Consider the following 14,291-nt stretch of genomic DNA (forward strand, 5'->3'; position numbering starts at 1 on the left):
AGCAAAGTTTTCACTACAGTTTCTCCCAGTATCCTTCTGGACAAAATGCCCAGCATACAGCTAGACAAAACCATAATACAGTGGGTGAACAGTTGGCTGATGCATCCTGCTGAAAGGGTTAAAGTAAATAGGGTTACATCAGGCTGGAGGCCAGTCACTAGTGGGGTTCCACAAAGCTTCAGTTGAGGGCCAGTTCTCTTCAGTGTTTTTATAAATGATCTGGGTGCAGGACTCAAATGCATGCTAAGTTTGCAGGTGATACTAAATTAGGAGGAGCTCTTGACTCTGTCGAGGGTAAAGAGGCCTTGCAGAGATCTTGACAAATTAGAGGGCTGAGCAATCACCAACAATATGAAGTTTACAAGAGCAAGTGCCGTATTCTGCATGTGGGAAGGGACAACCTTGGATGTATGTACAGACTGGGGGACGAAAGGCCGGAGGGCAGCTCTGCAGAAAGGAATTTGGTCAGTGGCAGGTCGAATAGGCAGTATGCCCTGGCAGCCAGGAGGGCCAAGCACATCCTGAGGTGCATCAGGCACAGCACTGCTAGCTGGTCAAGGGAAGAGATTGTGCTGCTCTACTCTGCGTTGATGCAGCCTCATGTTCAGTATACTGTGTGCAATTTTGGGCACCATAGTATAGGAAAGTCATACAACTGTTAGAGAGTATCCAAAGGAAGGCTACAAAGATGGGGAAAGGTCTAGAGAGCAAGACACGTGAGGGGTGGCTGAAGCAACTTGGGTTTGTTCATCCCAGAGCAGAGCAGGCTGAGGGGAGGCCTCATGGCGGCCTGCAGCTCCCTCACGAGGGGAGCGGAGGGGCAGGCGCTGAGCTCTGCTCTCTGGGGACAGCGACAGGACCCGAGGGAACAGCATGGAGCTGCGACAGGGGAGGGTCAGGCTGGGTGTTAGGAAATGGTTCTTCACCCAGAGGGTGGTCGGGCACTGGGACAGGCTCCCCAAGGCAGTGGTCATGGCACCAAGCTTGCTGGAGTTCAAGTGTTTGGACAATGCTCTCAGACACATAGTCTGATTTTTACATATTTCTTTGTGGAGCCAGGAAACTCAATGATCTTTGTGGATGTCTTCCAACTCAAGATATTGTATGATTATGTATGCTGTCAATTTCCCCAGGTGGGACAGAAATAAAAAAAAAAGATCTCCAAGAACCGGAGACATAAGACATGCATAGCTCAGCTCTGAACTGTACAGACTCTGTCCATCCATTCTATCTTCAGATGAGTCAAGTTTAAAACCAGTATACTCATGTGAAATTGTTTGCTTACCTGAACTTACTAGCCTTGCTGGGAGGTGCAATTATGTAGCCTAAGGACAGTATCATACTGATACAGTGATACTGGCAGCTCATAATACCATGATCATAGCCATTCCAAACTGATATATTTAATTGTTTGCAACTGGAAATAAAAGGCAAACACAAATCACAATCGTTAAGGTTGAAAAAGACCTCCAAGATCATCTGGTCCGACCATCCCCCTACCACCAATGTCACCCACTAAACCGTGTCCCTAAGCACCATGTCCAACCTTTCCTTGAACACCCCCAGGGATGGTGACGCCACCACATCCCTGGGCAACCTGTTCAAATGCCTGACTGCTCTTTCTGAGAAGAAATGTTTGCTAATTTCCAGCCTAAACCTCCCGTGGCACAATTTGAGGCCATTCCCTCTGGTCCTATCACTACTCATCTGTGAGGAGAGGCCGACCCCCAGCTCCCCACACCTTCCTTTCAGGTAGTTGCAGAAAGTGATATGGTCTGCCCTGAGCCTCTTCTTCTCCAGACTAAACAACCCCAGCTCCCTCAGCCGCCCCTCATAGGATTTGTGTTCCAGACCCTTCACCAGCTTAGTACGCTAAAAAACACTGGTTAAAGTTTTGTAGTGCACGAGTTTGTTTTTCCTTGGCAAAATGTCCCCCATCTTCCACTTCTACTAGTGCTTGTGAATCTATAAAGCTGTTGGTCTTCATCCTTACAATGCAGCTCACAGTTGGAGAAGGCAGCATGGCAGCTGTGCAGGCTTAGCAAGCCATTGCAATAGGGGAAGAGGCTTATGAGAAAGCATCATCATTGACTTTTCTTGGTATAGCTGTGATAGCTTAAAACTTGTCTGTTAAGGAACTGTTCTAGTTTTTCTCTGATTATATGAATTATATATTTGCTCTTTGAAGTTATGACCATATTGATTGCTATTTAAATGACCATTTAACGTTCAGGGGAAGAAAAAAAGTGCTGTAAGAACAAAGGAAAAGGTCTTGTGTTTGAAGCAATCTGCTACCTGGTAAGAAAGAAGGAAATAGCTGTTAGGATGATCATTCTGTGTATGAGATTTTGTAAAGGGCAGAACATCAACTGGTGTAAATCACAGTCTAATAGCATTAGTAGAGCTACTCTGTCTTACGTGAATTGAAAATCTAAAAGGCCTGTGATTTTTCAATACCCCTAGGGAACTCAAAAATAGTACTTTGACCAGCAGGCAGATTTTCCACAGCTGCCCTGTCTCTATTTCCAACAAAATCATTAGGAATGAGTAGTAGAAATGTGTATGACTTATTCCTAGCTTGTTCCAATTTATTCTCTATTCTTGATTTTTTTTCTATTAGATCTAAACTAATGTTGGTTTTATTCAGCAAAGAGGTATTTGAATATGTGGCATGTTTTGTTTATTTTATGAAATGCTCAGTGTTTCTGAGATAAGAGGACTGTTTTAAAACCAATAGTCTGATTGATACTAAAGGAAAAGGAAATACAAATGATTTAATTAGTGTATGCTATCAGGAGTTAATAACTGAAAGACAGTTATGCAGTAAACCATAAAATCTATGGTTTAAAGCCATGAGAAGTAAGCAGGATTTTTTTTGGCTACTTGAGTTCTTATTTTTTCCATTTATGCATGTGGAGCATGAAGACTTTTTTTATTGAATTTAAAGGTTAAACTTTCAAAACTAATGGAAAATGCATTCCCTCAGACTTACCAAAATCATTCCTTACTTACTGTGTAATTTGCTTCAGCAGTAATGTAAGAAGAGGAATAATTTTTCTGTCTGTACTCAGTTTCTACTCAGAAATTTTTCTCAGGATACATCATCTGTTAATACCTTTGGAATGAAGTAGTAGAACAATTAGCACAAGAACAAGGAGTTTCAAGTGTGTCGGTGTTGTTCTGTTAGAGGTCCACCTCTGTGTCTTGATATAATTAACACTGTGCCTCAGTACGTACATCATACAGAGAGACAAGTTTCAATCTTCCCTCCTCTTCACTCAGGGGTAAGTTTAACAGAGATACCTAAGGAGCACAAGTTTTCAATTTTCGTGCATAAAACAATCTTGCCACAAGCTGCTGCAACAGTTACATCTCACAGCTGGCTTTGGTCTTTTGTTGTTGTTGGAAGACAATGTTAAGTCAGATACCAGTTGAGAAGAGGCTGTGGTGATGCCTTCCATGTTCTTACCTTTAAATTGTTAGTTCAGGAGTTCTTGTTGCTTTTACATGTAGTTTTCTTGGTCTTGTTGGTCTCACAAGACCAGCTGCAAAGTAGAACTGATTGTTTAAGACTATTTAAAAATACTCAAGCATCAAAATAATTGCAGTTGTCTTCTGTGCTATGTAGTCATAAATTGAAGGGCATTCATTGACAAAAGGTGTTGGTTTATAAATATGATGTACACTTTAAAATGATCATGATTCTCTGCACTGACAATCTCAAAGCTAATATAACCTTAGAAAGTATATATTTTTTGAAAGAATACACGTTTTCAAGATTCATAAACCCCACCATGTTACAGTTATTCACAACTGTATGTATATACAAGATCAAAATTCCCACAGCTGCAAAAATTACAAAATAAATAAATAGAAGTTGCAAAAAAGTCTATTGAAAAATTCAAACCCTGTGTTCTATATATTGTGTGTTACCTTCCCAAGGATGGCTGGATTCCAAAATGGATGAAGCTGTTCACAAACCTATGTTTTACTTATATCTTTGGCAGGCTATTGCAATTTTCGAATTTTGCTTATTCTATACTTTAAAGTATAATATAAACTAATGAAGAACTTGCAGGATATTGTCCTGTATTTCACTTTTTTAAGCATTTCGTAATTGTTTTACTCTTTCATTAAGAACAGAAAAAAATACTTTAAATTTGATAGCAAAATTGTAAAGAAAATGGTTAAAAATGCTGGTAGAGGAAATAGCTAAAATAACTACTGTTAAATTATTAATTGCAGTAAAGAAAAATGTTAATCAGTTTTATTGATGAGTCCCGTGTTAATGTGGAGCACAGTTAAAGTAAAATATAAATAATCATAGAACAGCTCGGATTGGAAGGAACCATAAAGACCATCTAACTCCAACATTTCTTCCATGGGCAAGGAAGCCACCCACCATATCAGGTTGCCCAGGGCCTCATTCAATCTGGCCTTGAACAACTGCAGGGATGGGGCATCCACAGCTTCTCTGGGCAGCCTGTTCCAGTGCCTCACCACCCCCTGAGTGAAGAATTGTCTGACTGAGCAAAAAATTGCTCTCCATCTTTTTTATAAGCCCCCTTTAAGTATTGAAAAATTCTAATGAGGTCACCCCAGAGCTCTTTAAGCCTTTCTTCGTAGGAGAGGCGCTCCAGCCCTCTGATCAATTTCATGGCCCTCCTGTGGACCATTCTAACAGACCCACATCCTTCTTGTGCTGGGGGCTCCAAACTTGGACACAGTGCTCCAGGTAGCATCTGTCAAGGGCAGATTAGAGGGGGGCAATCACCTCCCTCGGCCTGCTTTGATACAGCCCAGAATACGGTTGGCCTTCTGGGCTGCAAGCACGCGCTGCTGCCTCATGTTGAGGTTTTCGTCCACCCCCAGGTCCTTCTCTGCAGGGCTGCTGTCAGTGAGTTCTCCCAGACTGTACTCATGTCTGGGATTACCCTGACCCAGGCGCAGCACCTTGCACTTGGACTTAGGTTCACATGGGCCCACTTTGCAAGCTTGTTCAGGTGTCCAGGCTTGTCAGTCACTGTCAAGTCCAATTTTTGTTGCACATAGCCACAAATGCCAGACCATCAGAAGGTTAGTTTTAGTCTCTATACAGAGATTCCTGGGGAAAGGTTTGATATCACTGGAAAATAAATTTAACTAAGTCACAAAATTTATTATATTGTTTTTAGTTTAGTTGTTTGCTTTTGTTTTATTTTTCCACCTATAATGCGTTCGTTCACATGGTACTCTTATGTCTTAGTTATTTTGCATAGGTATTTCGCTAGACAGTAGACAGGAAAGCCAGTGATAAATTATTTGTTGTTATTTTTGTTGGTTTTATTGGTTGTTTGGTGTTGGTTTTTTTTCATTTGTTTTTTAATATGTTTTCAGTGCTTGTTGCACTTGTCTTACTTTGTTAGACCAATAAATATTTCAGTCTCTGACCATATTGTAAAGTTGCCTTTCTCACTTACTCCTGCCTTAAATTTATATTTCATTTGTATCTTCCCATTTTGTGCTCTCAACTATAGATTTTTTTTAAATAAAAAAGTATTTTATTCCATGTTGTTCTATGTTCATCAGTTTGTTGTGATAGAATTCCCCAGTATTTCTTCATATAAGAAATATGATAGCAAAATAGTTATCCTTTTTGAGCTATGCTGATAGTGTTTATCAAGCTAGCTGTGCATTATAATTGATGAAAATAATTGGGAGTCTTGAATTACTTTTAGGAGTCTAGCTTGTGGCTTTGCATGTTTTTTGTATGCATCCCTGTGTGTCCCCCCAAAGTCTTACATGATACTTCTTATACCTCACAGTCACAACCAAAATGTTAACCATCAATTTTGGTTATACTTTTGGTTATACAATCGCTATGCAAGCATGTCTGCTGGAGATACAAAGAAACTTTAAGGATATTTAAGTCAAATTTTAAAAAGAAAAGAAAAAAAAAATGCTTGTTGGTCATCTATAAGAGTAGGTCAGACAGTTCAAGGATAGCCAATCCTGCTTTGTGGTGAGGAATGGTATTAGATGTCACAGAAAGATACTAGATGTTCTGTGCCCCAACCCCACTCACAAAGATTGCTGGAAACCTTATGTTAAAAGAATATTATTTTTTTTTTACTTCCATTGTCTGAGGATTTGGGAAGTGCCTTAAAGTTACAATATGGTTTTGTTCTTATACTATTCTTTTTGATGACTTTTATTCATTTATAATTTGGTTTTGCTCTCCAGCTAGAATTATTCATTATTCAGAAAGTTAGAATGTACAATAAGGGCAATCTCCGTTGCCACAAAACAGGTTTTCAGATGTTCTAATGAATACTTTGGCAACTTTAATAAAAGTCCATTTTGTGGTAAAATTGCTGCACATATGCAGCATGTCATCATCCACATTCATGGATACTACATAAAATACAGTTGTTCCAATATAGTTTGAATAGCTCCATGCTTTGAGATAACTGCAGTTATCATTTGTTTGTTTAATCACAGAATGTGAGTGATAAGAGGAATATACTAATATTTCAAGAGTTCTCTTGAACGACATTTGTAACTATCTCTAACTTTGTATTAGTTTAAATAGTGTGATCATTGCAGTATATGATTTTTCAATTCTTAGTTCTGTAAAAATGAATTAATTTACTGAGCAGATTATATATATTTTTGAGGCTTTCCATTATTCCAACTTTGGCCTTCATTTCAACTGTGGTTATTCAAACTTTTCTCCTTTAAATTTATTTTGGAATATTTTATAACTATTGAAAAAAAGAATAATACCACAAGCCCAGTAAGTCTGTTCAACAATAGTTGGTGGAGGGAGGAGGATCGATAAGAGGGTGATGCAACGCAGGGTTACAAAAAAAATAAGAATGTTTGGATAAAAGTAGACACTAGTTTGAGTATAAAAACATGGTAATATTAGTGAAGTTTCATGGGGTTTGAATGGGAACCAAGATGCTAGGTCTTTATAGATTGATTTATGTGATAGGAATGCGGAGAAAACAGGAGGCTTTTTTAGCATCTGTAGCTGATTTGGTTATGATTACTGAGTAACTGAAACTCAGCTTGGCTAAAATTTGTGCCATTGCACATTTGTAACTTGTGTTAGTCAAAAAGAAATATTACAAAGAGTTAATTTCCATAATCACAAATACATTTCCATAACAACATGTTCTTGATGCATTCGGTCAAGGATCTATTTTGATAAGTATTGTCTGTTTCTTTCCAAAACTAAATGATACTATGTTTGTTATCAATAGAGAAAGAAGGAAATGTATGAGGGGTATTTATCCTTTTTTTTTTTTTTTTCCTTTCTTTCTATAGTGTTTGTTACTAGCAATCCCAACATTCTGACAAAATAAGAGATACTAGTTTGGCATTTTATAAATAACATAGTTAGGGAGGTAGAAAGCATAAATTTCTGTCTCAACACCTAATAATCTCACTCAGTTCAGGGAAGGAAAGATGATGGCATGCTCCTTTGGCCAAAATGATTCACCGTCTTCTGTTATATCATAATTTTCTCCCTGCACAGTAAATACACATGGAAAGTGTTGATTTGACTTGGACAAATCTACAAGGCAAAATTTCTGGCAATAGAAGAAAGTATTGTATGTTTCTAAATTACCTAATGAAGTAGATATTTCATTTTTTAAACAGTTGTCAGGTTTTTGTTTTGACTTTATTTTAATAAGGACGCTGATCCTTCAACATTAGAGACTGTATTTTCTGCAGGGAAAACAAATATTTGATCTCTTGTGGTTTGGCATAAGAAAATAACATTGTTCATTAAATATATTTACTTTGTTCCGATATATTTTGTCTAGACATATGATGTATTATTTAAGAATTTTTTGAAATCTCTTAAATATAAAGCTCTCAGCACCCTGGTGAGATATAAACTAAAAAAGTCTGGAGGAAGTCAGCAAAAATCCCCTAGAATAAACAATAATAGTACATAGCCACTCATCTAACTCAGCCACTCATCTAAAGACTGAGCAGAACACTACACTTAAAAATCTGGCTGCTTCTAAGGCTTTGTATGTCAGTGAGGAAGGATGTATGTATATATATGTGTGTGTGAAAATGCATTTAAATAGCACACAACCTTGTGGTTAAAACTTATGTTCACAACTGTGATGTCCTTGTCCTACAACTGAGCTCCTGATTTTTTAGGAAATGAGGCAACTGAGCAGTGGCTATGAGGTAAAATGGTGTCTGTATTGTTTTTGCTGCATTTTATAAGCTGAGTAGCTTCATGGCTCAGTAACGCTCATATGGAGTGCATCCAAAGAAAACTCACTCATCTTATAACCTACTTTTGGTGTGTCACCATACACCTCCCTGTCAATCTGTGTTGACCCAATACTGTTGACTGTTCTTATTTCTCTTAATATTTGATATATATATATAGCTGCCTAATATATACTGTAGGTGTTTCTAAAAGAGAAGACTAAACTGACAAACGTGACGTATTTGTTGAAAGCTTGCCAAGACCCTTTGTAGGCTAGCGTACCTCTGCCACAAACCCTCTTGTTTGCCATAGCCTCATTTCTAGTTTCTTGTATTTCCATTACTCAGTCTTGTCTTACAAGAAAGAAAAAAAAGGAAATTCATGTGTTATGTAAGCAAAATACTTTAGTGCGTGGTCTTCTCCTTTTCATGGGGAAGTGGATGATTTAAGTTGCTTGGTGCTTCACTCTAGGTTGCTTGTATCAGCTAGATCAACACTGGTCTTCCTGCTTTGTGCTGTCTCACTGTTATTTGTGCCATAGCACAAAGGCTGCAGTGTTGACTTATGAATAAAAAGAGATAAAAAGAGAAGGTATCATCTAGATTTCATGTGTAGACAACTAAGCTTGTCAAATTGTTTGGACGTTGCCCTTTCAAATCGAGGGTGTGCCTAGTTCATTTTTTAATTACACTCTCTTCAGTACTGGCTTGCTTTTACGGACTTCTATGCACAAGTATTGAGCATCTGCAAATTTAATTCTGGGTGTTCCATTAGTCTGTTTTCTTCTTGAAGTGATCAAGCATGAACAGTATTTCATTTGGTCGCTTCCTTTGTTGAATGTATTGAGGCACCAAATCTGAACTTATTCCAGTCAAATGGCAATACACAGCTAATTACTTTACCTTTTTTTTTTTTTTTTTTTTTCCTCTTTTAGAGTCTGGGATTTGGAAGGAAATGAGAAGGCCCATTTTGTTTTACGTTCTCCTGGAATGAGTGTGTGCTGGCATCCTGATGAGGCTTTTAAGGTTGTGCTTTCCAGCTCTTCATCACTACCACCTTTAAAATAACAGGAGGATGTACTTCTCTAAACTATGAATCTTTGATGCTATAGTAGGATTTAAGTTTGGGGAGCCTGTGGATGTTGGAACTAGATATTGGAAAGACCTGCTAATGTGAAATCACTGTAAATAAGTTCTCAATCACATTCTCCTCTTTTTACCATCAATCCCTTGCTCTTCCCATGAGAGATACTCCTTATTGATCACATACATCAGTCATTGTTGATTGCATATTAACTACAGTTACCAGAGGAAAATTTTTATCAGTCATGATAGCAAGATTCACTGATTACATAGACTGCTGTAAAGCAAGCCAAGTATCTGTTTGAAGTTACCAAGAGAAAAACATTCAGCTTCATTAGCTGAATTACTCTAGTCCTTGCAATCTTGGATTTAGTATTCCTGATGCGCGAATCAATAACTGCCTTAAGTAGCTACAAATAGCTGTTCAGGTTACCATAAAAACACACCAAACAACAGAAAAAAAGCAGTCAAATCAGGTATCAAAATATTTATTTCGCTATAGAGAGGAAGGATCTGTACTCTTACTATAGTTTCCACCAGTATCTTAGTCCTTACTAAGGAGACTGTTGACTCCAGTGTCATCAAAACTGAATGTTTGCCACTATATATGCTACGGGGCAGTTTAGTTACTAGATTAGCCCTAAGCTAATTAGGGCCCTGATAAGCCCTAATAAGCCCTATTTTTTCAGTGCAAGAATATTGAAATATTACACCAGTCTTACATATTAGCTTGTTTTTAGTCTGACCCTTATCAAACAGCAGGCAAAGGAGATGTTTTTTTAGTAAATAAAAGCCCCTTCAAAAAACTAATAAAGCCTTACAGATTGGTGGTTACTGAAAAGCTTATTGAAGTTCAAAATGCTTGCTGCAACATGCCTTCTAGTTTGCAGAAGAGCGTGTTTCTGTGACAGCTATCTTTTCCCAAGCAAATTTGGATGTTGGGGGACGGGAGTAGGTGGGGATGGGAGAGGAGGGGACAGAGTATTTTTAATGCTGCTTTGCCTTCCTTAATTGTTGTTCATGACTATCGGAAAGCCATCCTCCTCATTGAGAATAGATTTTTTTATCATTTCATAAGGAAGCTCTTTCTACATTGCTTAACAAAACACAAATATATTTTATGTTAACAGCAAAAGCTTAGATAAAATCCGTTACAAATTGTTAGGGGATAAAGCAGTAGTAGGCATATAAAATCAGTAAGCATGAATCCAGGTTCTACAGTTAACAATATCATTATTTCCAGAGTATAATGTGACAGGAGTACGATTAAAAGTGCTGATTAATTATTGCTGGAAGAATATTCAGGAGAATGTTTTCTAGTAAAATGTGAACAATTGTACCTATCTAACGTCCTAGTATCAATATTTGCTTCAAAATATACTAGGTTTGCTATAGAGTAAAAAGGATGCTAAGACTCATTACAGGCTAAGTTTACAAAGTTCTATTAATTTCTCTTGCAGCTGATGGTAGCAGAGAAAAATGGGACAATACGATTCTACGATCTCATTACACAGCAGGCCATTCTCTCGCTGGAGTGTGAACAAACGCCACTGATGTCAGCAGACTGGTGTTTAAAGAATACTCTTAAAATTGGAGCAGTTGCGGGAAATGATTGGCTCATATGGGATATCACTCGCTCCAGGTATTTTTATGCACAGGACATGTATTTCTTCAGTCTCTCCTTAAGGAGCACATGAAGTGATGGGGCTACTTTCGTGAAACAGCACTTAAATGCTCAATGTATTACACCTCCTTTTCAGTAAACAAATGAACATTCATCAGCAATTACGGAATCAGTACAGATCGTTCTTTTTCATGCTTATTTCTATCAATATTTATCTGTTAAAAATACTGTGCTGTTTCTTTTTGTCCACTTCAGATAGCATCTCTACTGTTTACCTCTCATTGTAAGGTTTATGCATTTATTACAATCATAAATACATAATTATTGAACCTTAATAATGTCACTAACTACTTCAGTTTGCCTGTTCCAAATTGAAATGTAAGCTGCAGGAAAGCTGTTTTCCCCTCAGTTTCCTCACAAAGAGTAGACAATGTTTCCCCTTCATTGTTTAAAATTATGGTTTTGATACTTAATCCGTAGTTGTTTGCAGAACAGTTTTTTACATGGAATGTCTGTTTTAGTTATCCGCAGGATAAGAGTCCTGTCCATGTTGATCGAGCCAGATTATTCAGGTATAAGTGCTATCTATATTTTGTTGTCTCCGTTTTGTTTTTGATATAGTCTGTGTATATGCAAGCACTTACTTGGGAGTTTAGGGACAACTGTGTCTCTTCAACCATTTTTAGTGGGACCTGCTCCATAATCTTAGTGAAATTTGTGAATGACCATGATTTTTTTCTGTTACACAGTAACGTGCATACAGGGCTGTGGGTGGTGAATCATTTACAAGCCATTTCTCTGAATTTATTTCTTTGGTATCAGTGGAATATCTGATGGCTTCACACAGTTACTCACAAGGGAGAAAACTCCAGCATGTGTGCACTTCTGTTAGGAATATTTGAAAGGTATGTTCATTTTATTCATAGGTGGTCCCGAGTGAATGAAAACCTGTTTGCAACCACTGGATATCCAGGAAAGACAACTACTCAACTGCTTGTTCATCATCTAGGACATCCCCAGGTAAATTTTGAATTCAGCTTTTGGATGGAATTGCATCTGTGCTTTTCAAATCAAGCTCATAAATAGTTAAAAGTTGTAGCTAAAAACTAGCCCAAACCATTCAGAAATGATGCTTGGTAATTCTTTTAATTATTTTTTGTCTCATCCATGCTAAAAAAACCTCCCAGACACTATTCAGCCTGTTATTTAAAATGCTGTTTGATCTGTATGTTTTATTTTACTTTGTCTCATTCATACAAAGAGAGAAAAAAAATTTACCTTTTTATTTAATAAGTTCTTTTGTTTTTCTAATTCTAAAGATGCAAAAATCAGCTGGTGTGCATTTTTCAGGTTTGAATTACCTATATGAGTAATGATAATATGTTCAGAGACAGTGCAAGTAAAGCACAGGAAGTATTTTGGTTTTGCTGATGTTAGTGTACATTTGCATAGTTTACAATAAAAAATATTATCTCCAAACATACTAGCTGTGAGTACACATAATAACAGGAAGTAATTTCATTACAAAGGTTTCTAGGTTTGAAAGAATGCATTTAAAATAATAGTGTTAATAAAAATAATGAAAATAGCTGAAAATTTTGTTATCATGGAAGATTTTGATACCTCTTACTTAAGTGTAGTAAGTAGCTACTGAAACTGGGTAGCAGATAGTCAGATTTTTCAGTTTGATTTCTGTTTTATTTTAACTGTGTTTATTAAGGAGTATTAGATATGCAGGGAGTTGCTCGTGTAACTTGGTATATGTGGTATAATAATCACTTATGGTAAGTTGTATTGATATTACTCTTGTTCTTTTTTTAAGCCCATTCTTACTGGTACGGCAGCTGTAGGATCTGGACTGACATGGCACAGAACTCTTCCATTATGTGCAGTTGGAGGAGACCATAAAATTTTCTTTTGGGTAACTGAAATGTAAAATAACCATTTGCTTCCAATATTAAAGTTTACAGCATGATATCCTTTTTGTAGAAAATCAAAGGAAATTACTCTTTGTACTGCTATTTATTCACATGGAGAATACAAGAACAGAACAAGTAAAATAGGAAACGTTTTCTGTTTGATTTTCAGCTCGCAAATGCAACAACTTTTGTACATAAAAATCAGATATCATTCATTTGACGCTTTGTTACTTCCCTTAAAATATACACTTTTTTAATATGGTATTTGGTGTGAGGTTTTTTTTTAATTTTTTTAAAGAGTTTTTGTATGAGACTCTCAGTTGTGTCTCAGTTAACACAGTGCAAATAGTTTGAAATTGTTCAGAGAGTACCTACAGCAAGAACAGCTGTCTTTGCCTTAACTTTCTGTACCATCACCGTTTTGTAAGAAAGAAATACAATATGTAGTGTCTTAAAATGTTGTCTGTGAATGTGTTTGTTGAATAAAGTATTTCCACAAGCTGGAAAGAAGCTAATGGTGTAATCAGAATAATTTTAAGCAGGATTATTTCTATTAAGATGACAGAGGGTTTCAGTTCCAGTATACCAAACAGCTCATGGTTTTTTGGTTTTGTTTTTTTTTTTTTTTGTCGTTTACAGCCTTTTACAGGAAAGTCAGGGTTTTAAAATTGTATTTATTTATTTTTTTTTTCACAAAGATGTTCCTCTGCTGCCCACTTTAAAATATCAAATGTATAAAGTTGTTCTGTAACACTGCTTCTCCTGGAAGTCACACTCCATTTTTCTGTATGTACCTATCCACTTTTAAAGCATGTTTCTTCTTTTTAATGTGTTATCTGTTAAGGTTTTCCAGTCACCTTGGAATATGGGCTAATTTTTAAAGAAATTTTGAATATCTACAGATGAAAAAATCAAGATTAACTCTTGTTTATTTGTAGATTTATCTGAGCTACCAGCAAACTAAAAGACATTTACCACCTATTCCAAGCTGCGATCATTATTGATTTATATTTATCAATGTAAATAGTTTTTTTAGAAAAACTATTTAGTAATTAAATTGGTACAGTTATAACCCGTAAGGTCTTTTGTACTTCAGGATTGTCATATGTAGTCTAAATTGAATTGCCCTCTTCTAAGCAAGATAGACTTTCTGTATGTTATCACCATTTTCTTCTGTGTTAACTTTCTTAATATTCAGTAAAATATTGCCACAAAACAAACAAACAAAAAGCAATAATTAGCCTAGACTAGGAACTTCCATTTCTTTAGCTGGTAATGCCCCATCTCCCTAAACCATGATATAATCGGGCAACTGCAACAATCTGAAAGACCTCTTTTGACTTTCTCCAGCGGGGTTCCCGTCTGCTACAGCTTGCTCTCCAGTTATCCTTACTAAGGAAACAAAACCTGCAATTATCACTGAATTTACTTCTGCTAATTTTGGA

The 14,291-nt window shown here is 36.8% G+C and overlaps 1 protein-coding gene across 6 annotated transcripts in view; it reads left to right on the top strand.

Annotated features, from left to right (window-relative positions):
- NUP37 (nucleoporin 37) overlaps nucleotides 1-14,291 on the top strand; it is a 33,822-nt gene that overhangs the window by 11,439 nt on the left and 8,092 nt on the right. For 5 of the 6 annotated variants that reach the window (XR_010831738.1, XM_066997594.1, XM_066997595.1 and 2 more), the window contains exons 6-10: nucleotides 9,156-9,246; nucleotides 10,764-10,945; nucleotides 11,449-11,499; nucleotides 11,854-11,947; nucleotides 12,750-12,848. Coding sequence is in view for 5 of the 6 variants with exons in the window: in XM_066997594.1 (XP_066853695.1) it covers nucleotides 9,156-9,246; nucleotides 10,764-10,945; nucleotides 11,449-11,499; nucleotides 11,854-11,947; nucleotides 12,750-12,848 (517 nt within the window). In the remaining variant the exon portion in view is untranslated. Of the gene's footprint in view, nucleotides 1-9,155; nucleotides 9,247-10,763; nucleotides 10,946-11,448; nucleotides 11,500-11,853; nucleotides 11,948-12,749; nucleotides 13,357-14,291 lie in introns of those variants that run through there. The other variant, XM_048049151.2, reaches the window with a different exon arrangement.

This window comes from Anser cygnoides, chromosome 1 (assembly GCF_040182565.1).
Source record: "Anser cygnoides isolate HZ-2024a breed goose chromosome 1, Taihu_goose_T2T_genome, whole genome shotgun sequence".
Lineage (NCBI taxonomy): Eukaryota > Metazoa > Chordata > Aves > Anseriformes > Anatidae > Anser > Anser cygnoides.